Source organism: Seriola dumerili, unplaced genomic scaffold (genome assembly GCF_002260705.1).
Source record: "Seriola dumerili isolate Sdu_G_001 unplaced genomic scaffold, Sdu_1.0 BDQW01000291.1, whole genome shotgun sequence".
Lineage (NCBI taxonomy): Eukaryota > Metazoa > Chordata > Actinopteri > Carangiformes > Carangidae > Seriola > Seriola dumerili.
In genome coordinates this window covers 2,277,820-2,292,009 of record NW_019174546.1, presented here as the reverse complement: position 1 = coordinate 2,292,009, position 14,190 = coordinate 2,277,820, and the positions used below count along the sequence as shown (strand labels likewise).

The following is a 14,190-nucleotide window of genomic DNA, read 5'->3' as shown; positions in this document are numbered from 1 at the left end:
TCAATGTCATGACAGTGATCAATTTACAGTTCACCTAGAGCCTATTTTCCATCATAAATTAGACCATATGAACAGATTATCTGCATACTGGCTTTACCCATATTAAAGAAATAATTCAACAATTTAGGAAATATGCTTGTTCGCTTTCTTGTCATGAGTTGCATCGGAGGATTGAAACCGGTCTCATGTCGTTAGTATGAATATGAAGCTGCTGCTGGTTAGCTTAGCTTAGCATAACGATCGCAAACAGAGGGAATAAGATACAGTGTGTTAATTAGCAAGCTTTAGTGGTGCTGGAAGGAAGATTTTGTTACATTCAGACAGAGCCAGGGTTGCTATTTCCACATGTTTTAGTGCATTTCTTTTTTTTTCATTAAAACCTAAAAAAAAAAAAAAAAAAAACAAGGCTAAATATCAATTGAAATTCAAATTAATTTGAAAACGTTTAGAAAATATCCTCACACTGAATCTAATCACTTTAGTGTTTTGTCATTTAGATCATAATAAATTGCATCTGAATTCAGTGTTTTCCACCTGTAATAACAATGAGTTTGCATCTGAAGTCCATGTAAAAAATTGTGTAAGGACTCTGGATACTTGCATCATATAAATTATAATATAAAAAAATATATCATTATTATCATCATTATTACTATTATTATTATTATATATAGATATTAATACATTTTCTTCCAGTAAACTTTAAGTTTTAGGTAGTACAACCTTAATTCACCCCGGCTCCCCCACATGTAGGCAACGTGACTCTTTTCTGCCAGCTCCTGATAGCATTAAAGGCTGCCAGTACATTTCAACAGTTGGACATTTTAAATATTTAAGGGAGAGATTGTAACCAATAGGTAACTTCAGCAATCCAAAGAGAGTGTCCAACTTTAAAAGTAGACATTTGGCTGCTGCTTCTGTTTTTCCAACTATCTATCTTTACTGTCATGTGGTTGAGCAAACTGATAGAATCTACTGTGTCGTTGTTTGGATACACAGATCCCCTGCAGTGGAAAATGTTACTTATGTATGTAAAGCCTGTTTCTACAAGCACTCAGCGTGTGGTCAGCACCTTACACACAGTGGACCTAAGTTAACACTTAATAATATTTCCATTGATCAATAAGGGCACAGTTTTTAGATTAATTAACAAAACAGAAAAAAAAATTGTGTCACTTGAAACGGTGTCAAAGGGATTGTGGTGCCCTAATTAATGGTCATTCTAGCCCCAGCTTTGAGTTACACAGGAGCTGCCTGTCAAACAGATAACCCTTTTAGAGGAATGTCACCTGCCTCAGTCTCAGGCATGCAGGCAGCTGCTCGTGCTTGTGGATTTATTAGCCCAATTCTCGAGGACTATTTGAATTGCTTTTTATATATATATATATATATTTTTTTTTTTTTAAGAAAATGCCTTTTTAATTTTAATTTTTTTATATTGTGATTTGAAAACCTTTCCATAGGATGGCCACCTCAAATGGGAAAGGTGAAAAAGTGTCCAAATTTGAGACTTTAAAACTGTTGGAGAAATGCAGAAAGGAAAGAGATGATGCCATGCACAGAGAAAGTGTTCTCAGAGAGAAACTCCGACAGTATGAGTCAAGGATGCGTTCAACTGAGGCTCTGAAACAGAAACTGAAAACCATGACCATGGACAACAAGGAGCTGAGGAAACAGGTGAAGGCTCTTCGTACTGAGATTGGACTTGAATGCAGCCCCAAGTTCAATGGAAAGACCACAAAGGACATAATCAATGACTTGCATGAGAAGGAGCGTGAGTGCAGTTCCTTGGTGGAGAAGGCTGGGAAACTGAGCCTGACCATTGATGATTTGACATCAGAGTTGGCAAATACAGTCACGTCTAAAACTCTTTTAGAGGACCAAGTTCAGTCATTGCAGCAAAACCTCAAGGACATGACAAATAATCAGCGCCGTTTGCTAAAGCTGTGGGAGGACAAGAAGGCCCAGAGGGAGCAGTTCGCCCTCCCTGCAATTACGCAGAAACCTGGACAGAAACCATTTATTCATAAAGCAATTCAAACTGAGATGTCCATCAGTTCATCACAAAAGCTCCCAGTCAATGCTTTTGAGACCAAGCCATTCTCTCGGGACAATGACAAAAAGACTGTTTTGGATAAACACAGTTTTCCAACTTATGGAAATGGCTATCATCATGACAAGAAAGCTTTCATGCATGATGAAACTAAAGGAATTCAGAACTGATTAGATTCTGACAGAAAAAGACAGCCACTAACACTCTGCTTTAATAAAGTAGAGCAGATATATAGCTAATAATCATTGGACTAATGTTGTACTTGACAAATAAATGAGTAAAAGGAGATATAATATAAACAATGAGTATGGCTTATCCTGGTGCCTTGTGTAAATTAATCTTGTGACAATGTTGTTATACCAGCATTTGTATCATTTGAAGCGTTGCTTCACTTTTTAGTTATGTTTAAATCAACCTTTAACCAAAACATTTTAATTGTAATTATTGTTTATGACCTTATGCAATTTAATCATGGGTTAAAATTTACTGTACATGTATAATTTTTGTTCAACAAGCAGATTTAAAGTAAATCCATATGGATCATGTGAAACGCTGGCAGCAGGCAGGAAGATGGACAACTATTAACCTGGGTCCTTCAAAGGTCTTTTGAGTGCATGTGGCGCGATATGGGAAACTGAGTGGAGATTAGTTTGACAGCAGGACAGCCGGGGAGAGTTTAGTCACCGTGTGGATGTCTATTTATCCAAACAACATGTTTTCTACAAAGCAAACTTGTTGGTTTATCCGCAAGGTGAGTATTTTGTCTTTTGAAATCCGTTCTTCATTCATAACAGAAAGTGTTTCGCTTGTGCTAGCTTGCTAACTGCTAACTTTGTGTTTATGCTAGTTTATGTGAATGTAGCTAACAGGCGCTCTTTCAGCTTTCAAAAATACAGTTTGAATTATCGAAAACAAAATAGCAAAATGTCCGTTTGTACATACGTTATAAACACGAGACAATTAAAAACTGATATTTAGACATGTTGGTACACACCTTTCGTTTTAATCCGCATACCGTTTTCTTTGAACCTACTTTGGAAAAAAGTCAACCAAACCTCCCAGGATTAAATTAAACAAAGTTGATCATTGTACTGGATAAATCGCATTCACCTACTAGACTGAACACAAAAATAAAATTATGTAGTCCCATGTAAACTGTATCATATATTATAGGTACAATTCCTGTTATCCCTGTTAGCTGCTGTATATTAATGCTGTATATTAATGCTGAACCGATTGAACATTCATTTATGTCACCTTGCTTTGCTAAAATGAGAAAAAATAACCTGATGATAATAATAATCTTGTTGGATCAAATTATGAAGTCCTGTGTAAACTGTATTATAACTAAATTAAAAGAGGTACAATGATCAAATTAGCAAAATCCAGCAAGAGAGCTCAATCATATTAGAAAAAGACTTAGAATATGTAAATGCATTCTCAATTTTTAAGGACACCAGTTTGTTTATATTTTCGAAAATGTGTTTACCCTGGAAGAACAGATGCTTCATTGTTCTTATTGCAGATGAACAGAAAATTCAAGTGTCATTCAGTGCATACATCAAGTCAGTTGTTTGTAACCCAAAAATATACCTGAAATGGCCTTAAAATCTGTACAGCATGAGACACCCTATAGATAAGGAAAACTCTCCAAAAAGCGCTTTAACATGCTAAACAAGGAACAATGGAGGAGGGATCCCTCCTCCATGAATACTACATAAACCCACAAAATCATTCAGTGGGGGTCCTTAACATTTAGAGCAACAAGGGATATTTATATTATAATAGGTCTGTGGAAAGAAGTGAGAAAATGGTTCTGAATAAACCACTGTAAGACAATTTAGAATTAGCCTAATACTTTTGAATATACTCTCAATTAAATGTCACAGTTGTGACAGTTACTATAAAGGTGAGTTAATAGTTAATGCTTGTGTATTTGTGACATATATTATAATGATTGACTTCTCTGTTCAGGTGATTTGCTGGAGAGCAGTGGCCAGTATTGCTTGGGCTGTCCTGTTGTTGCCACCCATCACAGCAGTTTTTGTAATCCTCAGCAGGTTCAATCTTCTCCACCCCATCCACACAATAACAGGTCAATCACCATGTTCCTTTTGAGATTTGAGCTGTGTGAAGTTGTGTGTGAAGCTTACACTTGTCTTTACCCACAGAATGTTTCTCCCTGTTAACGAGTGCAAGTGCCATCTTCTCCTTCATCCTGCTGGGTGGAGTGATTCTCATGGTGGGGTTCTTAAACCTGGAGTATTATACAGGTGAGTTGCAGGCTTTGAAGAAGATATGATCTTGAGGATATTATATTTGTTGTTATTTACAGTTGACTTTGTTTTGAAAGCTGTCTTGTAATCAACAGGTTATTTGGATGACAATATTTATTTCACTTTAACAAAGTGACATAAATGAATGCTCATCAGTTCAGTATTATATACAGCAGACAAACAGAATAGCTAACAGGGATAGGATATGTCTCAACAGTACTCAGGACTACATAATTTGATCCAAAATGGTTATTATTATCAGTTTTTGTGTAAGGAATGATATATACATTGCAGTCTAATATATCCCAGTATATTCCTCTGATACAATGTTGGGAACAGTCTCTTAAAAATGGTTGATGTAACTTTATTGTTCTTGTGTTTCTCTTTAGTCATCCCAGCTATTGCATGCTCAAAAATCGCCCTGTTGGGTCAGCTGCTCCACCCTCGTCAGTTTGTCAACTCCCTTGTCCACTGCATCATGGGATTAATTGTGGCTTGGTGTTGTGCCGTCTTCATTGGGGGCAGCTATGAGACGCTCAGCTACCCATGCATGCAGAGTGATGGGTAGGCAGTTGCCACATAAAACTACAACATTGAGCTTTACGTGCTTCAGCCATTGTCTAACTGCCTCAATTTGTTTTCCACACTTACAGTTCCTCTCAGATGTGTCTGAATGAATATCACCTCGTCCTTATGCTGGCTGGAGCCTTTGTTGGATTTTCTCACAGTCTATTGGGTGTGATCCACAACATGAACTATGTCTCCTTCCACACTGTCCAGGTGTGTGATATGAGGTTACTCATTTATCTGACGGAGAATTTTCTTTTCCTGAATGGCTTGGTCTCATATGTAATGACTGTGACAGTGTGAATATACCTCTACTGCCAGTCTAGATGAATACATGCATATTTCCTGAACCCTGGTGTCTCTAACTACAGACTGTGCACCCAATACCACCTTAAATAACCTATTGAGCCCAAACAATTAACCCAAACTTTAGAAAACAAAAATACCAGCTATCTATGTTGAGTTCCATGTAGTTATTGTTATTCATGCTTACCTGTTATTTCCCCAGCAATACAAATACCTTCGCTTCAAGGGATCCCTGCCTTTGGTGGTGAAGTGCAGTGCCACTCAAGCACTTTACTCTATCAGGAACTTCATTGCTTTGTATTTCTTTTTGGGTAAGTGACCTCTGTTAATGATGATAACTCCACTAACTCAAAGCTCCTACATCTGAAAACAAACTGCGCGAGAAGTTTAAGCTTTCAGGGTCTTTTTAAAAGTCACTTTTATTTATTGTACAGTTATTGTTCTTGAACGCTGCTTTTATTCTACACAAAGTTACTAGAAGTAATAAATAAAATATTTTCATCGAATATTAACAGGATACATTCCAAGAGCATGGATCTGTAAGACTCTGAATCTTCACTTGAACAGGTCAGTATAGTTTCTTTGATTATTTACAATTAAACAAAAATACTTGTTAATGTTTTGGCCATGGCCAGACTCTGGACCAATGTAAAGCATTGCATGTTTGTGTGCAATCTCCACCTCCAGCTCCATCCACACTCTTGACAGCATAGCTGGACTGCTGGACCTGTCCTTGCTCTACCAGCTGTGGATGAGTGCCACCTTCCTCCTCTTCACATGGTACATCACTCTGCTGCTCTTCAGGATATTTGTCACAGAGGTATGTTTTTTCTTTCTTTTCTTTTTTTTTGTCTTTGTTTTATTTTTGTGTAACAATTTTTGCTTTGATTAACTTTTTTTTTTTTTTTTTACTTTTACTGATCTGCTGGTTAGCTGTTACTAATTAACCTTACACACTACATGATCAACATATCTCCTGACCATTGTGACCACCATAAAGTAGCACACTCTGCAGTTTCCGTTGGCCAGTTCATGAATGACTTAAAAGTAAGGTGTAGTGTCGCAAGGCAAAGACAACTCCTGTTTGCCTTTAATTATTTAGAGACACTAGGGGGCAGCGTTGTCATTGCTTTGATTGTTAAGGTTTTTGGAAAAACACCAGTCTTAACAGGGTTGTGTGAATATCATTGGTAAATGTCTCACTGTTATCTTACATGATCAGTCAAAAATAATAATTAAGAAGCCTGACTTAATGAGTTAATATGTTATCGAACATGTTTCTCACTTTCAGGTGTGCAGTTTTCCTGTGCAGTCATCATTTAATGAAGATGTCCACCAGTGTCTTCCCAAAGTTCTTACAGGCAAGCAGCCAATGATATTAAAGGTAAGTAAAACAGATGTAGCTTCTTTCACATTAACTCTTTCTTGTGTGCCTGCTGATTCCCAAATTTTGATTGTGATTCCCTCCCCAAATTTTAGTTCCTAGCTCTGCAGGACTTGGCTCTGCTGTCTCAACGTTCCCCATCACGGCGCTGTGAGGTCTTCAGTCTGAGTCAGCCAGGTCTGTTATGTAATCCATGCAAAAAACAGGTTCTTGCTTACGCTGTTTTTGATTATTTTTTTGTCCTGAGTAAAATAAATCTCAACACACTTCAGATTGTATTTTAAGCTTAGAACAAAAGCAAAATGTGTTTAGTGTACTGTATGTTTTCATTCTTCTCTTCCTCAGGTGGCCATCCTCATAACTGGAACGCCATCAGTAGGGAGTGTCTGTCTCTGCTGGCTGATCTGACCCAGAGACTTGTAGCCTATCATGACACTGTAGCAACCAATGGCAGGGCCAAATCACTGTCTACTGGAAGTGAAAGGAAGACTTCATCTGAGACATCAGGTATGTTGTTGTAAACCAATGGTTGATATTAGTGAAGACCTAGTCATTTATGGAAACGTTTATTTGATAAATTCTGTTTGGAAAAGTTATAAAAGCCCTGATATATTATATAATTACATATTTTATGTAGTTGTGGACACATGTTGTAATAGCTTTTATTGTGAATAGTAATTAGAAGGCTAATGCCTAGGAAATTGACACAGTCTATCAACTATCATAAAGATCTTTTTTTAATCTGAAAACTGGGTGAAAATGTTAAAGAAATTTAATTGTTTATGACCTTAACCCTCTGTCCTTTTTATTTTTCTTTCAAGTAATCTCAGGTACAGAAGATATGATGTCCCCGAGGCCCACTATGTTGATGAAAACTCCAGCTTCAGTCTTTTCCCGCTCTATTATTGGAGGTGCACAGAGCCCTCTGACAGTACCATTCACTCCTGACCTGGACAGCCCATTTGCTTCTCCAGCCCTGCGGCGCCTCACTGCTCCAGCAGAACAATGCTCTCCGTGGTACGGCACGGTGCAGAGCCCTCACATCATGAGGAGAGCACCAAAACTCTGGTCCACCTCCACAGGTGAGAGGAGGCTCATGAAAGATGACAGGTCACTCAGATCTGTTATATGTAGATCTGAAACTGATCATATGTTTAGTCATTTTTGAGGTGTAATTTTCATCTTTCTGTATATTTTTTCACCTGAAATGATTGAACTAATCAGCTAATTTCAGCTATTGCTACAGGTTTCGAACTTCTTGCGTGGCAGTATGCCAACTTGTCAGTGGCTCAGGGGATCATTACATAAGTTTACTAGTGGATAGATGATTGATTAGATATCTGAGAGTCCAGCTTTCTTGTTTCAATTTGTGACGTTGTCCTCTATCTGTCTGTAGATTCACAGGCCAACAGCAGTCTCCCACCATCCCCTGCCTCGGTTCCCAGTCCCAAGCAGGAAGCCTCCAAACCAAGTCTCCTGGCTCAGTTCCTCCAGAACAGAAAAGAGCAGGTACATCAGCCTTGTTACAGAACAGAATTATAATGTTAGTCAGTCTGTCTAGCATTGTGCTTCTGACAAGGCTTTTCACACTTAGCATTTAATACTTTTGGATAGTATCATAAGAGTCAAACGCAATGGTCAACTTTCCAAAACTGACAATCAGCTGTTCACAGGTGTGAAAATGGACAATTCTCCATTTGCTCAGTATAATTTATGAGGGAGCTTCAGAGATGAATTGTGACTGAAATAAGGATCAAGTTCTCAACAACTTCTGCAACATGTATCTAATGTGGAGCCTGGTTACTGATGTACTAATGATAACTTCTGCTTTATATAGTAAAGGTCACATCATCTGCCTTCTATTCTGGTGGGAGTGTATATCCACTTCAAATGAGGAGATATCTCAAATATTTTTTTTTTTTTGCAAGGGTCTCAGCGCAGGGTTAAGTGCTTTTATTTGTGCTCATTATCTTGCCTTGTTTCCTTACCAAAACAACTTTACACTTAATTGTCCCATTCAGGTTAAAAATTTCTTGGCAAAGCGGGTGCTGATAATGTATTTGTTTAACAAGGTAAGGATGTGTGGCATGTGCATGCTAATCTCCCTTTAGGCTTCTGACCACCGAGGGTCTTCCTGTATGCTCTTGTTTGACACAGTAGATTTTCCTTTGGTTTCAACAAATCTAACAACCTCACCCTGCAGGCATTACTAATTCATCTCCTGGTTGGGCCTAGTTGTTCAGCCATTACTAATGTAGCTCTTTTCCACCCATCTAGCTGTTACAATGAGCCTTACTAATTACCTTAAAAGCTTGAATTAAGGAGTTGTATGACATGTCGCTAATGTTAGTTGAGTACTATAAAACAGGTGTTAATCGGTGTTTAGAAATCTTGTTTTTGTGATTGTATCAAAAGTGTGATGTACTGAAGGGTTAATCAGAGCTAAATATCGTACTTGCATTACACCTCTTCCTTTATGTAGAAACTAGTTTGGTAAGCCTGCTTTGCTTTCTGAGGTTTATGCATCTTCCTTTAAGCACGCATGCATGCTGTAGTGTAGTCTCACTAAACCGTGTCCAAGTAACAAATTCCTTATTAATCGGCCTGAACCTGTTATTGTCATTTGAAGAGAGAACTCCTACTAGCTAACACTGTGTCTTGCAGCTTCCAGAAGCCTCGAGTCAGGCCCTCTTTGCTGACAGCCAGGCTCACATCTGGGCTTTAGAAGGTAGGAAGAGATGGTGGACCCAATAAATCATTTTTCATTTGATATGGATGCATCCTCTTAACCCCAACATGTTCATTATTTGCTCTAATATCTGTCCGCAGGACTGTCTTATCTTGTTCAAGCCTCCTTCTCAGAAGACCAGTTTGGGGTTGTACAGACTACATTACCCAGCATTCTCAGCTGCATGCTGGTCTTGCAAGAGGTAAGCTGGTTTACTGTACTTGTAAATTAAAATAAAATAAAAATGCGACCTTGCTAAAATAAGACTGTTCATCCAAATCACAAAAAAATGTTCACATTATCAACCTGGTAAATTTTTACATGATGCTTAAGCATGTAGTCTAGACACTTATGGTTTTATTTGACAAGGTTTTGAGTTGTCCACTGCTGAGATTTTATCAGTTTGATCAATTTGTCGGGCAAGAAGCAGTTCTGTGTCTTTGCAGCGTTCAGTCACTGTTCAGTTTAACTGCTATTACTGTCCTTGTGTTGTGCGAGGAAAAGAAGCTGAGACTGAGATTTCAGTCACTACATAGAGGATTACATCAACAATGTAGTGACACGATGACATGGTTACACAGACACGCCATGCACACACAACAGAGCCTCATTACACTGCAGGGTAGATGCAGGGAAAACAAATGGCTGCTGTTACTTTGAATTGTATGCACACTGACAACAGTCATGTCCTCCTCGTCTCCAGGCTGTAGATCGTCACTTCAAGCTGCCTCATGCCTCCAGTAAGCCCGTCAGGTCGACAAGCAGCATGGGAGACTCGACTTACAAAACACTGCGCTTTGCTCTCAGGGCCACACTCAAGACTGCCATCTACAGGATAACAACCACTTTTGGTGATCACTTAAAGTAAGGCCTGTCATTAAAAATTCACTTTTTTTATCCAATGGAAAAAAGATGATTATACTGAGTATATACATTTTTTTTTTTATATCCTCAGTGCTGTTCAGATGTCTGCAGAGCACCGGAAAAGACTGCAGCAGTTTCTGGAATACAAGGAATAACACACCTGACACTTGGCTCCTGTGCCTTTGGATTCCTGTCAGTTTGATGTGACTCTGTGTGTGTGTGTGTGTGTGTGTGAGAGAGAGAGAACACATCAGCTTAAGTGAGGCAACAAGTGAAAGCCCATGATAGTGCCTCTTTTAATATCTACGTCTGCACTATGTCGTGGAGGATTGTTTGATAGTCTAGACATCTCCTACATGTGTGAGGTGGGGGAAGGACTCCAGCTGATAGACTGCACCAAGTTTGCAGGGGCTGCGACAGACTATCACCTCCTGTGTTTGGGAAATTTAAACCAGCTGACTGCATGGATTAGCAACTCATTCCAAAAGAGGTTTGTTTCATAAAATAATATCACAATATTATATTTGATTTTTTGTCGATTGGGATGGGTTGTGAAGGGCTATTTTTACTGCATTATGTACAAGCTTGGTTTTGGTCTCATATTTCATCTCCTGTCCTCTTGAATTATATCCTTGTGATTTTCAAATCATTTTGTGTCAAGTGAGATGAGTGAAAGAAATGGCCCAAATTGTTAAAGTAGCCAACAGGAATGTGCTCTGTGTTATGAGAGCCTCAGTTCACAGTTGTTGAAATGTGTGTTCCTGGATCTGGTTTTGTTGTAGACACCACCCAGAGAACTGGTTTTCAGCTGTGCACATCAGTCTCGGTTCTCTAACTAGAAAACACAACATAATTAGATTTACAAATCAGACGTCACTGTTTCTAAATGTAACCATCTTGTTTTTGTCAGTTTTGTTCATGTGAAATAAGGCTGTCCATTATGTCACGAGTTTGAGTTTTCACTCAGAGAACTGTTGAATAAAACCATGATATAACGATCATTTTTCAGATCATTTCTCAGGCGAAATAACAGTTTTAGTTCTGTTCATCATAAATTATGGTTACTTGGGTGGCTTTTTACATAATGGAGAAAAAGTGTAAATACAAGAGGTCATGGGAATATGACAAGAGGCAGACATTGACTAAACAAAAGGTAGCTCTTGTACACCAATGTTATGCAAGTGTGAGGTGCTTCAGATGTGGACAGTTGAAGTATAATGCAAACTGATTTAAAAAACCACAGAGTAATGAATCCTCAAACTGGCAACTCTAAAACACCGAATTATCAGACAGCAAACCTTTTGGACAAAGACGTGCCTCTGCTCAAAACATCATTTACTACAATAGGCATTTTCACAGTAGACATTTTGACTTGTCATTGTAGGAACAGCATAGCTTTTATTGATGGATTTAACAATGACATTTGGGCTCCAGGAGTCCCACTGTGTTCAGGCTCAGTGTGACACTGAAGCAGCTAAACAGAATTCAGCCACCATTAATTTCATTATTTAAACGTGTGCTTTTCCTACTGCGACATGTCAAAATGTCCTCTCATTGAAAAAAATTCTGGCACCCATAGTTTTAAGTTTTTTGAAGTAAGACATAATATCCTTGAGAACAATTAATTGTTAAGTACCATTTTGGTCATTTATCATAACACCATTTCTTAATTAGTTAGCATCCACTCTTGATGATGGCATATGACAGTGGCGGGCCATACTATTTTTCAGTATTCACTGGTGATTAATGGAATTGATGCTGCCATCTTGGGCATCAAGAGCATGACTTTAATAGTATTTGGTCAAAACTTGTCTTTTGGCATTCAAACACATTGGGCACTTTTTTTGTGTGGAGCTTTCCAAAGTCTGAAAAAGTAACCCTGTTGTCATCAGTTATTTCAGTTTGGGCACTATAGTTTTTAACCGAAAGACTGTATTAAAAAAAAAAACTTGGAGTGAAGTTTAAAAGACATGAGCATTTACTATAAAGGGCTGGTCTAACAAAAATACACTACTGACTTGCATTATGGGAAATGTGGGATTTAGTGCTTTTGGGGCTTCACCTAAACTTGAGGTCAAGTCAGGACATCTCAGAATCCACTTTTTTTTTTTTTGAAGTTCACCCCAAACTTTATGGAAGTGCCTCTTTTTAAAAAATGAACAAATATTGGCACAGAATATATTTCACTTGCAACAGTCTAAATCAGTACTAGTGTGAACTTTATCAAACACATATTGATCAAACCCTGCAAGGGATATTTGAAAACTGTTGACAGAATTAAGTCTCTGCAGATAAAGAACAGGACCTCTTGTGGCCACTTATGTCAATCAATAAACAAATCAATACACAGTATGTTAGAGCAGTACAGCAATACAACAAAGGATCAAAACATAAAATAATGACAACATCAAGAGCACTGTCTTTTAGTTTATTGCACGAATCGTACATATTTCCAACTGAACTGGTAGAATGCAATATTAGGCAGTGGTGGAGAAAAATTGTCCATCAAAAGCCTTATGTATACAAGATGCCAAAAATAGCCAGTGGGAAAATTCTGAATATAACTGTCTGAAATGATGGAGTAAGATACAGAAAGGAAATACTGTTTTTTTGTTGTTTTTTTTAACAAGAAAGAGAATCAAAACTTTTAATACTTGAAATGACAGTGATTCTGTTCATAACAGAGGGATGTCATTCATAAAAGGAAAAATGGTGCTTCAAGACTTTTTTTTCTGGAATTTAAAAGTACTTTGTCCTCATATAGAATATAAACCTCTGCATCAATACCAATCAAATGTTTCAACATCTTTTTTTTCTGAAGTCAAACAGCATTTGCTAAAGTTTTTTCTTTTTTTTTTCTTTTTTTTTTTTACAGTTTTAATATATATTTATATATGTACATATAAATTCAACTAACTAGAGTTCTCATAGAAAATGAGAAAAGCTGGACTTTATCGCTCTCACACAACAAATGACTGGCAAGCATATTGACCCTGCCGACCCCCGTCCTCCTCTTTGAGCCAATGTTAATACAGCACAGACAGAAGTTTCCTCCCAAGTGGTGTGCTGGCTGCTAACACCCGACCTGGTTCAAATGTTTGTCTGAAAAACGTCACTCAGCAATTGATTGGAGACGTTTAGAATAACTGAAAGATTTTAAAAGAACCACATGAACAAGTGTAGTCCTTTATTACTCCAGTCTGAACTGGCTCATCGGCAGTGTTTCAATTGCGATTGATCCAGGTCGGTTCTCGTTCTTTAAACAACAACAGAGCCCAAAATCGGTCCTTATCTCCTAAGCACATGCTGAACACCATCTACTTCTCCACTGTAATGTTCAGTGAGAGAGGTGAACTGAAGATTTCCTGTCAAAGATGGGTGTGTCAGGATGGAGACTGAGGGGGGCGAGAAGAGGAAAGAGGAGGAGGAAAGGCTGGTGGAAGCAAAAGGAAACCTCCTCTTCCTCTGTCAAGAAATATCTAAGTGCAAAATATCCCCCTCCACTTGAAAAAAAAAAAAAAAACAAAGGAAAGAAACTTAACTTCACTGTGGATATTTTCCAATGAGATACACGACAAGACAACAGCTCTTCCCCCAAAAAATTCCACACTCAGTGCACATTTTGTCTGTGTCTCAAACTAAAGCATCCCTGATTCAAAGTGCACTCAGTAGTGAGGGGGAGGGTGATGGACAGAGGAGGGGAGGGAGCAGCTGAGGGCAGCATGTAGGGTGATGCAGCATGTAGAGATTTAGTAGTCCTCTGGGAGCAAACGTGTGATTAAACGCAACTAACTGCTCAAGCTCAGGGCCAGAAATCAGTATGAGGCTGGGGTGATGCAGTGACGGGAACTGGGGTTTCCCTCAAAGTTCAAATGTTAAAGGAAGTCACATTTAGGGGATGGTTTCAGGGTTTGAGTTCACGCCCTTCCTCCCTGCTGAACCCCTCTACATCAGCAAAGAAAGCTTGAGAGCAAGAGATGTGTTACTAAGAGAGGGGGGGGCGGCGGGGGGG

General features: G+C 38.4%; 2 protein-coding genes across 2 annotated transcripts; both read left to right on the top strand.

Annotated features, from left to right (window-relative positions):
* Nucleotides 1-1,464: 1,464 nt before the first annotated feature.
* Nucleotides 1,465-2,223, top strand: LOC111231195. The gene has a single exon (XM_022758231.1). It carries the CDS (start codon nucleotides 1,465-1,467, stop codon nucleotides 2,221-2,223), a length of 759 nt encoding a protein of 252 aa, XP_022613952.1.
* A 441-nt stretch (nucleotides 2,224-2,664) lies between these two features.
* ndc1 (NDC1 transmembrane nucleoporin) lies at nucleotides 2,665-11,179 on the top strand. Its single transcript, XM_022757925.1, has 18 exons — nucleotides 2,665-2,804; nucleotides 4,028-4,148; nucleotides 4,225-4,326; nucleotides 4,719-4,893; nucleotides 4,983-5,109; nucleotides 5,405-5,513; nucleotides 5,718-5,769; nucleotides 5,890-6,022; nucleotides 6,494-6,586; nucleotides 6,682-6,763; nucleotides 6,932-7,093; nucleotides 7,408-7,668; nucleotides 7,983-8,095; nucleotides 8,608-8,658; nucleotides 9,251-9,314; nucleotides 9,416-9,516; nucleotides 10,018-10,178; nucleotides 10,270-11,179. Exons 1-18 carry the CDS (start codon nucleotides 2,745-2,747, stop codon nucleotides 10,331-10,333), a joined length of 2,031 nt encoding a protein of 676 aa, XP_022613646.1. The 5' UTR covers nucleotides 2,665-2,744; the 3' UTR covers nucleotides 10,334-11,179.
* Nucleotides 11,180-14,190: the final 3,011 nt, after the last annotated feature.